The sequence below is a fragment of the Protobothrops mucrosquamatus genome, unplaced genomic scaffold, assembly GCF_001527695.2.
Source record: "Protobothrops mucrosquamatus isolate PMUCROS unplaced genomic scaffold, P.Mucros_1.0 scaffold_256, whole genome shotgun sequence".
NCBI classification, from domain to species: domain Eukaryota; kingdom Metazoa; phylum Chordata; class Lepidosauria; order Squamata; family Viperidae; genus Protobothrops; species Protobothrops mucrosquamatus.
The window spans coordinates 1,468,929-1,481,576 of NW_015386332.1; the positions used below are offsets into that span (position 1 = coordinate 1,468,929).

At 36.5% G+C, this 12,648-nt stretch overlaps 1 protein-coding gene across 4 annotated transcripts in view; it reads left to right on the forward strand.

Moving 5' to 3' along the window:
* Window positions 1-12,648, forward strand: part of RTN4 (reticulon 4) — a 39,431-nt gene that overhangs the window by 21,888 nt on the left and 4,895 nt on the right. For all 4 annotated transcript variants that reach the window (XM_015831433.1, XM_015831438.1, XM_029287206.1 and 1 more), the window contains 3 exons: window positions 7,900-8,107; window positions 10,840-10,978; window positions 11,568-11,637. In XM_015831433.1, coding sequence (XP_015686919.1) covers window positions 7,900-8,107; window positions 10,840-10,978; window positions 11,568-11,637 — 417 coding nt within the window. The remainder of the gene's footprint in view (window positions 1-7,899; window positions 8,108-10,839; window positions 10,979-11,567; window positions 11,638-12,648) is intronic.

Consider the following 12,648-nt stretch of genomic DNA (forward strand, 5'->3'; position numbering starts at 1 on the left):
TTTTTTTTTTTTTTTTTTTTAGAAAACAGTAAAATCAGTGAAGAACTAACTGTTCCTCCCCTAGTTTTCATTCCCCCTCTGTTTCCTAGCTCTCCTGGCTATTTTTAGATACTAATGTTATTTGAGGTCTCCTTGATTTACAAAATGATCTAGCTTAATATTCAATGTTTCAAATCCCTAGCAATCTGCTATAAAGAAGTAACTCCAGGTAAATCACTGACCTTTGTCCCTTCAATCTCTGTTCTTGTAAATATCTGTGTTATGAAAATGTTAATTTTAAGTCTGGGCCTCAAATTTTAGCTTCAGTTCGAGTGGCCAGACAAAAACTTACTTTTTAAGTACCGGTATGTTTGTTTTAAGCCGAATTTTCTGGGATGGTTTGGGTATGTGAACAATGGGGAATTCTAGCCAAGATGGTATGGAGTCTAAAGTTCATAGCTATGCTTTCAGAAATATACAAAGCTTGCATAAACACATTGCTTTTTATTTGCTTTAGTCATACTTTTTTCTGCCTCTTGATGTTTTCAGTTCATCAAACTGGACATCATATCAAACATAGTAAAACAAATTTTATCTTTTCTGATAAGTTAATGCTTTCTCTCAAATGTGGCAAGTTTGTGGTAATCTTTTAGATGCTTATTTAGTGTGGTGAACAGCATTGAAATATGAAATATATATATAATTCTAAATGATGTAAAGGATTATTTTACTGATGAGTTATATTGCAGACTTTGTTACATATTTTTATTATATTGCCACTTAGTTCCATTGTACATGATATCTATCATCTATGTGAAGATTGTGCAAATTTTACAGTCAGAAATGTTGAAAGCCAGATTAGAATCAGTAAAGTGCCATGATCCAATGAAGTGGTTGCCAGGGGATTGTTGCACACAATTCTACATATTACCTCAGTTATAATGCTTCCATGCACATTTCTGGTTTCAGGTGAAATTATTTAAATAATTTAAGGTGATGGACTTTTACACTTGGACATAAATCAGTCTGAAACAAAATAGAAGTATCTGTTTTTCCCAAAGGTCCTTTTTCAGGAGGCAAATGGACTTTCTTGTTTTTCTTTGAAAATGTTTCGCTTCTCATCCAAGAAGCTTCTTCAGCTCTGACCAGATGGTGAGGAATGGAAGGATTTATATTCCTTGCAAACAGCTGGTCATTTGCATTGTTTTAGAGAGTCGTTGGGACCATTTGGAGGTTTTCTATGTCCTCAAAGTTACCTGAGTAGTGCAAATGTGTGTGGAGCCTTCTGGCTGCAGGATGTTTTCTAGATATTGTTACTGTGGTTACCATTTTGTGTAAAAATCACCAAAGCTTTAGATATTTATTAGTGGGCTTGAACAAAAATGACTAGAATTATGTTTTAGCCATTAATCAACTTCAGGACATACTTGCATGTACTAGGAAAAAAAGTTACAAAGTTCAAGTATGATTAATGCATTCTAAGACAATAAGGGCTACACCACTTTACCACAATTTTATTTGCAAGAAAAATCCAGGGGATGAACAACATTTACTCATTAACTATATGCACAAGAATGATCAGTTAAATATATTTTAACAAATCCTGTTTTTTCTACCATCAAAAAGAGAGTAACGGAGAACTCAAGGGATTAGCATTTTCTAGTATTCAAAAAGTGCTGATCTAAAATCTGCTAGTGTGTGTACTGTGATAGTACTAAAACTGCTGCATAAAGGGAATATGTGTTATATAGTGTAGGAACATCTTTGGTAATATTGACACTGCAAAGATAAGTTAGGCATGCCTCCAAGTTAAATGCATTTTTCTGAGGAACTGGCAGTAGGCCTTATTTTTTGGCTGGGTTTTGTTTGATTTATATTTATATTTTAATAGTAGAGGGTACTTATAGTTAAAAATACTGGGCAGCTAGGGTTTGCTTTTTCTTATCTGTCAAAAAATGAACCATACATGTGTGGTCAGGGGATTTTTACCCATAGTAGGAGATTCTGACCGTGCATTATATATTTGCTGAAAGGCTGAGAAATGATTGATGTAGACCAGGATTGTATAATATTTTTTAAGGATCATAAATGGTAAGATCAAGAGAAACATATACATGGCACCAATTTACTTAAAATTTGAATTAAGGAATGATGTTCATTTGTGCCTTTTATTGTATTCCAAAGCTTCAGTTTGATGACAACTTTTGGAAAAATTATGTTAACTAATTATTTGACTTAGCCTGGTATATATGAGTCACAGCTATGATAGCTGTTTATAGCTGGTATATATGAGTCACAGCTATGGTAGGTGATAGCCTACAAGGTCAGTTTGCAGTGTTGTAAACCTTCATGTTGTAAACCTTTGAACTGTATCTCTTACTTTGAAACTTCTACCTAAAACTTTGCAATATGTAATGGCATGCTAAGAGCATGTTCCCCAGGCCCTATCAAATATAGCTCTAATAAGAAATATCATAGTAGAAAATAGTTCTTGTACTTGAAATAAGTTGGTTACTACCAAATCTTTACTAGCTTCGGTGGTGTCTTAATATTTGTAAAATGTTATAAGAATATAGTAGAGCATTCATTGATATCATAATATATCATGTTGCTTTTCTGCTATTCATAACCTAGAACAGGGCTTTTCAACCAGTGGTATGGGTACCACCTGTGGTACATTGGCACCTGGCAGGTGGTACGCGACCATTCTAAAAAAGTGGTAGCGGAGAAGAGGAATGAGCTGAACCGGTGGCAGCACCGCACAAGCCTGAGCAAGAGATGGCTGGAGCTGCAGGGCTGTCAGGGCTCAGCAGAAGCGCCAGGATCAGTGCCGCTTTCCAGTTGATCGGTGATTCGGGACTGTCAGGGCTCAGTGAAAGTGCCAGGATCAGCGCCAGGCTCCAGCTGGAGCTCGGCGCTGATCCTGGTGCTTCTGCTGAGCCCTGAAGAAGCGCCGATCAGCTGGAATGTTGCAGCATCTCCAGGGTCTTGTGATTTACATTCAGATGCTTGGCAACTGATTCATATTTATGATGGTCACAGTGTCCCAGGGTCATGTGAAGTGACCAAAACCTGCTGCAACCACCCAGCAGACGGGGGGGGGGGGAATAAAAACCAAACACTCCCCCACCCCACCCCCACTGTCAATCCTCAACAGAAATGCTCACAACAATGAAAACCTCGGACAGGAGAAAGAGCACGGGCGGGCGGGCAGGCAGGTGTCTTTTCAGTGCCATTGTAACTTCGAACAGTCACTAAGCGAACTGTTGTAAGTTGAGGACTACCTGTACTTTATCACTTTTTTTTCTTTTGGTCATCAAGTTTTTTACACCTTGCTAGGGGACTGGTGGTACTCGGATGTTGTCATATCCTAAAAGTGGTACAATGGGTGAAAAGGTTGAAAAGCCCTGACCTAGAACTTTGTTCATGATATTGAATTTGTTCTGGGCTTTCAGTTTATGCAGACTCTGGGATTTCATGCTTATGCAGGCAACAGAAAATACACTTCCAGATTCTTAAAATGTGGGTCACTAACTTTGCTAAAGAAAGTTGAGGTTCTATTGTCTCTCAACTTTGACTGGTTTTAAATTTAATCTTAATATAGATTAGCATTGCATGTGACACAGATTAGTGTTCTGTGACTCTCTGCTTTCTGTAATGAGTTTCTAGACATACTGTATTTAAATAATCATACTTGCAAACTTGTCTGCTCTGCTAGTTATTGCTCAAGCAGATAATGCAGATTGTTGTCAATTTACAATCATAATTGGGATTGGAATTTTGGTCATAAATTGTCATGAGTCAAAATACCATGTGATCAGGCTATTTTACAACTGTTTTTACAGTAGTTATTAAGCAAGTCACCGGGGTTATTAAGCAAGCCACATGGTGGTAAGTACAACCCATTTTATTCAATGGGCATTTTTTTGCCAGAAAATGCAATCATATGACGGCAAATTGCTGCAGCCTATTGTAGATAGATGCAAGCCAGTTGCCAAGCATCCAAAATGCAATCACTACCGCCGTTTGTGTGGCGGTTGTAACTTCAAGGATTAGTCAGAAGTAATTTTTTTCAAACCCGTTGTAACTTTGAATGGTCATTAAACAATTGGTTATAGATCGAGGACTATGTGTAAACTTTTTAGGTCCTGGATACAAAAAGAGTAGCCAACTCTAAACTATAGATTCAAGGCAATTGCCTGAGGTTGTTAATTTACCATTCTCTAGTTGCCTTTATCTATAATTAACAGCAAAAACAAAAAACCAATAAGAAGATTGCTCCTTCCATACTAAAATGGGGATGACCACATTAGGTTTTGGAGGGAGGATGAAAAATAAAAACATTTTCATTATTTATTGAGGCAGTTCATGTAAATGTATTGATTTCGGTTATTCATACCTCAAATCCTGGGGTTTTTCTGTGGCAAAAGAACTGCACAACAGTGACAAACATGGCAGAATCAGGAAATTTGTGATGATATGTATCATATAACTATTAATTAAGCCCCAGCATTTGGAAGAAAGCATCTATAGAGTGGAAGGGAGAACACACTGTCCTTGCAAAATTCTTTGTTAATTTGAAATGGCTGCTGCTGACTTTTAATTTATGGGCTCTGAGGCTAATGCTTTCTGTTTTAGCCAGCCAGTTATTGTATGCAAGATTGCATTAATTCTTTATATCCACAGTGAAATTTGCTGTTCAGTTTTGTTCTAGAATAATGAAGCACTATTAGAGCATAAAGCCTTGAAGATGGCAATCAAAGGATCTTCAAAAATTGCCACCGATTTTGATTGTGACAGAAGAATATAGACATTAATGGTATTGACTACCAAAATTAAAATTAAAACTGATTTAATCTTTGTCCTGACCCTGTCCAGTTTTTGAAGTGTGTGCCCTTTTGTATGCATTGAAAGATCAAGTCAAGACTTGAGACTAAGAAAAAAATTGCATATTTCATTTAGAATGCATATAGCTTTAACTTCTGATTATGCAGTAGATAACTAATCTTGACTGATCTTAAAAAGCTAAGTTGGTTTAGATCTGGTTAGTGCTTTGAGGAGTACCCTTGGAAAATCTGGCTGTAAATTTTACAGGAAAATAAAAAATTGAAAGGATTCATTGGCAAATTACTAATAGTACATTGTTAAGGAAAACAACATGAAAGTGTCTTCAAAGTCACTAGGAATTGAACTTGACTCCAATGAGTCTACTCCCCCCCCAACCCAAGAGAATCAAATTTGGTAAAAGGAGAAATTGGCAAAAGAAAGATTAAAAATGGACTGGGTCTAGCAGGGGACTGCAGAGGGGGGAAAACATACCAGCAAAAATTCTTCCAATACATCTCTGCCCACAGTTGAGTAGTATCTAAATATGTTGCCAGCTTCTCCTTCGAAGCCACTTGTCATGTGACCCAGTGTGACATTATTATTGAGGTTGAAAGAATTCCTGGCAGACATCTTCTGCTTGCTTTAGTGAAGTAAAAGAGAGATGAAATTGTGAAGTGCTGACTTCCCTTCATTTCCCCCCCTCAACTATAATAATTTGGAAAGAGGGGCCTCAAGAATATAGGATGCAGGCAGGGGGAGTTCATCACCCCATATCCTTCTATATAGTTTTGATCTTGTATAGGGAGGATTGTATGATTCCTTTTTGAAATGGAATACCCAGTGATTGCTTTGCTTGTTTCTAAAATCAAATTGTGTTCCATAATATATAGTTACAAAAATGAAGTTCTGGATTCCAAAGAATTACAGTGGCATCAGCCATCGTACAATAGCTTAACATATTTTCTAATCGTCTGGAGTTTTCTCACTGTAGGCATGAGGCAGTTGCATTTATTGGAAGACCTTTGTGTGCCCTAGCAGGAAGTAGAAAGATTTGCTAATCTACTGTAGAAGCACAGGCAACAGTCCTAAGATGGATGCCAGGAGTGGTGAGCATGTGAGGTTTCTGGCTTGTGTGATGTGAAATGAACTTTTGAGTATTAAGGGATTTCATAGGGGTATAAGTGTATATTAAGTTCGGGATAACCAATGGGATAGGCAATAGCATTGCAGCTGAAAGTATAGTCATTTTTTAAAGTTTTGTATAAAGAGATTAATGTTTTGCCAAGACACTTATTTGAAAAGTAAAAAAAAAAAGCTAAATAGATGAGAATGTATGTGAGGCACGATTGTAGCAGTACTATTTTTAAATATGGTATACCGCATGACTATTCTTGGTTATCAAATGTAGCTAGCAATCTTTATTTCAGAGAAGGCCTGATTGCTTTATCTCCTGAAGGAATACAATTCTTGTTGTTTTGCATGTTTTTATTTTAAAAAGTTGCCTCTGAGTCAGTAATAATCTAAGCAGGTCTCATTTTCAGGGGCGCATTTAGCTTCCATTTTGAAATGAAAAATGATGCTTTTTTCTGCTATGTAGCTTAAGTGTATATTTTAATTATTTGTCATCATGAATTTGGAAATAGCTTTCCTGTAAGTTTTAGTGTTGAGTATAAAGTAGAAAAAAACCTATCTATATAATGTGTACATGCATACATAACCCATGAAATATAATTTTATTTTTCAATATGTACACAAGGCATGTTGGAATTGGCCCTTTAAGGCTGGTTTTTTTGTAAAGAAATAAATGATTATGAAGTTAAACAGCAAAAATAAAAGGATTCAGAAACATAAGCAACTTTCAATACTTTTATGTTTTAGGAAAGAGTCCAAAACTTAATTAACATTATTATTGAACTTAATATATTTTGCATACTGTAGTCTATAATGTTTCCAACATTTACTATCTAATACAGTCTTCATCATGAGTTTGCCTTGATCAAAGTATTTTAAAGGAGAAAAAAAAGAAGCAGCCTTATTATAGTCATTAGCATTTTTGTAGTTCCACATTTTCTGGGAATACTACTATGTTGCTAGTGCCTTTCACAAATCATGGAGAAGCAGGTTAATGTTCTTTTAGAATTTAAGCATTCTTTCCCTAAAATAAAGATCTCCAGTTGTCTTATGCTGGTGAGCACATATGCAATTTTGCAAACAAGATGTAGTTGCTCACAAAACTGGTAGCCCAGAGAGATGCTTGCTCATTCAGAAATTGGAAGCCATGGAAGACATTACTTACTTGATTGCTTGTTTGTATCCCACTTTTATTACTTTCTACAAATAACTCAAGGTGGTAAACATACCCAACATACCTTCCTCCTCCCCTTTTTCTTACAACAACCCTATTAGGTAGGTTGGACTAAGAGTGAGTGACTGACCCATTCATCACCCAGCTGGCTTTCATTGCTAAAGCAGGATTAGAATAGTCTGCTTTCTAGCTTGTTGCCTTCATCATTAAACCAAACTGGGTCTCTGTATCCTGTCTGCAGCATGCTGTTTTTTTTTTCTGGGCAGATTAGGCATGCTTCACATCATTTTCATTTTCTAAGAAAATTTATGGAGCCCAACTGTGGGACCAAGCACATTCTGGGAAGTAAAAGTGATGAAAAAAGCTAATGTTTTTGCTTTGCAATATGCCATTTCCCATTGCATTGTTATGTGCAGGATAAAGTGAGGCAGGGGATGTACAGGGGGAGTTTCTATGTATGCTGTTTTAGACCTCAATTTTTTTTAAAAAAAAGTTGAGTAAGCATTTGTATTCCTGGCTAGCAAATATGGTGTTTAATTATTCTCTTTTATCTCAGCAGAGTATGAAGGAAACGAAGCAAATGGCTTTACATTTCTCAGATTATCATTTTTTTGGTCATCATATTGGAAAATATTGTACAAGTTTTAATGCATGAATAAAGTATGGGTGTATGTGTGCATGTCTGTTTGTTATTGTTACGTTTCAGTTTATAACATATTCAGGTTTCATTGCTATGCTGTAATATTGAAGACTGCATTCTAATCTCCTGTCCTTTAACTTTCTCTTAGTGGTTGACCTCCTATACTGGCGAGACATTAAGAAGACTGGTGTGGTGTTTGGAGCCAGCTTGTTCCTGCTTCTTTCTTTAACAGTGTTTAGTATCGTCAGTGTGATTGCTTATATTGCCTTGGGCCTCCTGTCAGTGACCATCAGTTTTAGAATATACAAAGGAGTTATCCAAGCAGTCCAGAAGTCAGATGAAGGCCATCCCTTTAGGTAAATATTTGTGCTTTTCCCTATTTGTAATTAATTATTTGTTTTATAACTCGTAAACTGCCCAGAGTTATATTACGGGGGAATTGGGTGGCATAAAAATTTAATGAATAATGATAATGATAAATATACTCAAAAGATTACATTCCAATATATGTCAGAGGCACAGTGATTTGTGATGTCAATAGGTAATCTAGGATTGTGCAGTTCCAAGATTGTACATACATAGTTCCCATGAATTTTGCAGATTATTTATTGAATGAGCACTATCTTCTATATTTTTAAATGGGTCTGTTGCTTTGCCAGTACTGACTGGAACTCTTTTTCATTGCTTTATACAGCTTGTTTTGTCAGTGATCCATTCTGCAAATCATTTTGATTTTATTTTATTAAATAAATGAATGTATTATATAAGGAAAGAATGGGAATAATGTATTGAGTCTATTGGTTTTCCCCAAATTTCAGTTACCTTGGTAGCTTAGCTAATTCTTTTAATGTCAAGAGATGGGAGTGTTAAGACAGTCTGTCAAGCTGTCCTCAAGGTCTAAAAATTAAAATTTAGGTATGTATTTATAGATGTCTCAATTTTCATAATATTTCAAGTAACGGAGTGGGGATGCAGTGACATCTTAGGCTTAAAGATTGCTGACTGCTGTTTCAGATCTTAATGATTAATGTACAAAGTTGTTTGTTTCCCTTGCTACTCTACCTTAAACCCCTTATAACAAGACTTATATAACAAATATCTAGGGAGCAAACAACCATTTAAGTGATCAGATGTGCTAGAATAACAGCTTAATTTTGTGACAATCTATACACTTAATTCCTTAAAGATACAGATGCTTTTCCTATAACTTCCGGTTTATTATGCAGTTTATATTAACCTCTCCAGCTATGATATATTTGTAACAAGAACCTGAATAATTATTCACTTGTAACAAGAACCTGAATAATTAATCAATGATGCAATGCTATAAATTGGATGATAGGCTCTTAAATGATGTAATATCCCTAGGGCAAATTTCAGGTAGGAAACTTAATTTTCCTTCCTTTTAAAATAAGAGGTTTGTGTTACGGGCTGCAAAATTGGGAGTGAGGTGGGTGTACCTAGCTTCAGTTTTTTTTGGTAAAAGCCATAAGACTTGAGGAGCATGTGTTGTGACTTAATGTCAACCACCCTTTTTGATATCATTGCCTAGTAAAAAAATGAAAATTGCCCAAGTTTATTTTGAAAGTGATTTGTTCAATAAATTAAGAAGATCACATAAAAGATAAGTAAATGGGTACATGCAATCTGGTTACCGTGCTTAATGGTAATTTTTTGGAAGAAATAAATAAAATTAGTGACTTCCAGGAGGACCATGGTGAACTGAGGTCATCTCCACCAAGGCACAGCCAACAACTGTAGCAGACCAAAGAACACTGAATAGACTGTTCTTCAAAAACTGTCCTGATAAGAATAACTGTATAGGAAACAGAATTATTTTGGCTATCTGGCTTATAACAAAGATAAGCAACTTTGTGATTTTAGAAACTGGACACCAGAGAGGACAGCTCCACCCCCTCCCCACCTGCCTCACCTCATTGTGGCAGTGGCGTGATGTGCCGCGCAGCCTCCTGCTGCAAGTGGCCGCAGCAGAAGTGGGCCGGCAGCCACATGGGCGCCTGCTGGACAGGGCTGTTGGTGCTGCCACTGCAAGGCGAGGCAGGTGTCACAAAAAATACAAGACATCCCCCTAAAATAAGACCTAATGCCTCTTTTGGAGGCAAAAATAATATAAGACTGGGTCTTACTTTCGGGGAAACACGATAGTTGGAGAACTACTCAAATTCTTTTATTTAATTAAAACACTTAGAGCCTGGTATAGATGCATTTTTCTTCAAACAATCATACAGTTTGTAGTCTACATAGATTTGCAAAACAATAGGATAAAAGAATATTCCTGAACTTTGTTTTATGATTTATCTCATGGTTACTGTGAAATTGTGTGAATGCATCAATGCAATGCATGTTATCTCAGTTTGCAAAGCTTGAATTCATTGAATGAGTTTACCAAAAATGTAAATATTGCAGAATATATAGCTCATGCTACATAACTAAGCTCCATTTCATGCTGATTAAACTAAATTATTAATGTATATTAAAGAGAAAACTATATTTAGATAGATTTTTACTCCAAAAGCATTTTATTAAAATCAATTTGATAAAAATAAGAAAAAACTGATTTAAATTAAAAAAAAATAGATTTTTTTTTTTAAAAAATCATCGATTATTATCCATCCTGCTTCAATTAATGTAGAAAAAAACATTTGCTTTCCCTTTGTCAGCATTATTAAATGATCAGGTTTACTTTCATTCAGAAGTCAGTCATTGGAAAGAAACTCTAGGATTTTATATATTGCAATTTAACTGTTTTAAATAATTCATTAGGGGCAATGTGCTAAATTTTATAGAGGCATGTTCTAAAGCACGGGTGTCAAATTTGCTGTGTCACATGATGTGTTGCGACATATTGCAACTGTATTTTGCATTGCCGGAGCTGGGGTGGGCACGGCCTCCGCATGATGCAACCGACCCATGGGCCGGCAGTTTGACACTCCTGTTCTAAAGGCTTATCCATCTGAGCAATTCTTTAATAATGTAACATTTCCTTCATTCTCATTTGCTTGAGAATCTGAAGAGCTTAAAAACTCTATTTTTAAGTGTATTGAAAATAACATGTTTCCTCTTCCAGAGCTTACTTAAATAAAGATGTTGCTGTGTCTAAGGAGCTTGTTCAGAAATACAGCCATCTTGTGCTTGGTCATCTCAACAGCACAATTAAGGAACTCAGGCGCCTCTTCCTAGTGGATGATTTGGTGGATTCTCTAAAGGTAAAATCTTAGCTTAAGAATTGTATAAGATGGAGAAACAGATTGGCTTGAGGAGCCATCTGAAAGTAAGGAGAACCAAGCAAACTCTTGGATAAAACTAATCTGGCTAGTCCTGTAAAAGTATCACCCAGCTTCGCTCAAATGTAAATAATAGATTTTTGACTTTAAAATAATAATAAGCTTTTGACTTTTTTTAAAAAAAAATACACACGCCTTATGTAAGATAACCTAAAATGTGAAGCTGGCTCTGAGATAAATTAGCAAGCAGTTCCGCTGTTTATGGCTTTCTTGCAACTTGTTCTATATGGAATTAAAAGACAAAGAAACATTATGCTCTTTTGGGAGGATAAGAGCTTTTGCATCAAATAAATTTAAATATGGATATTTATGGCTGGATCAAAATACATTTGAAGATAAACCAGAATTGTATAATATTTATACCAAGTTAAGCAATTTGTGAGTTGGGATAGCTTGCAGCCCACCAAAGCACCTTAACTTTGTACAGCTAATATGATCAAGTTGCAGAACTGCTTTGAGCTTTAAGCAGATATTCCATATGGTGTAGTTTCATTATTATTTTTTCTTTCAGTTTGCAGTATTGATGTGGGTGTTTACCTATGTTGGTGCCTTGTTCAATGGTTTGACACTGCTGATATTAGGTGAGTTTTCCTTTTTTAATTACATAAAACAAAATCCAAACTATTATTAATAAATCACATGATAGCTCTGATAGCTGACAAACCTATTACAACTCTGGGAAGTTAAAACATTGTTACAGATAGTCCTTGTTTGGCAACTGCTTTGGACAGCATTGCAGTTACAGCAGTGCTGAAAAAATAACTTTGCAACCAATGCCCATATTTACAAATGAGAGGAAGCGTTTTTCTCAGTCGTGTTCGTCGTTGCAGTCAGTACTGGTTGTCTCATTTCCCCCGTCACCCTGCCAGTAATGGAGAGCAGAGAGATTGTCTAAACCAGCTATCTCTTCCTGAGCTGCTTTTTTTCATAGTACAGTGCATCCCTAAAAAGTACTAGACAAGTTACAGGCAGTCCTTGCATAACTACCATTCATTCAGTGACCTAAAGTACAATAGCAATGAATGGACTTACGACACGTGCCCAAAATTACAGTTGTTGCATAGTCTCCACACTCATGTGATTGTGATCTGAATGCTTGATGTGTTGCTAAGTGCCTCACTACCAAGATTGCCATTTGCAATCTTCCCTGCTGGTTTCCCCAGAAACCAGCAGGAAAGGTCATCAGCAGGAAAGGTCATATGCTGTTGCTGTCTGTCAAAACATTTCCCTCTGGTCATGGGGACAGGTTGAAAAAGGTCCATCTGAAAATCCAAATAGGATTTTGACATGGAGTGTCTGCAGCATGGGGCATTTGGAGTCAACCTCCAGAACGAGAGGGAGTCCAGATGCCCCATGTTGTAAATCCCTGCTTGGATTTTGGACAGGCCTTTTCAGCTGGCATCTTTGATTTTGCCCTGGGTGGGGTGGAATCTCTCTGCCAAGCAGCTGTTTTGCTGTCAAGGAGGCTGCCTGAAAAGGCCCATTCTGAAGCCAAGCAGGATTGTGGCACGGAGCGTTTACAACCAGCCTGGCTTCAAATAACCCATGTTACAAATGCTCCGTGACAAAACCCTGCTTGGATTTTGGGACGG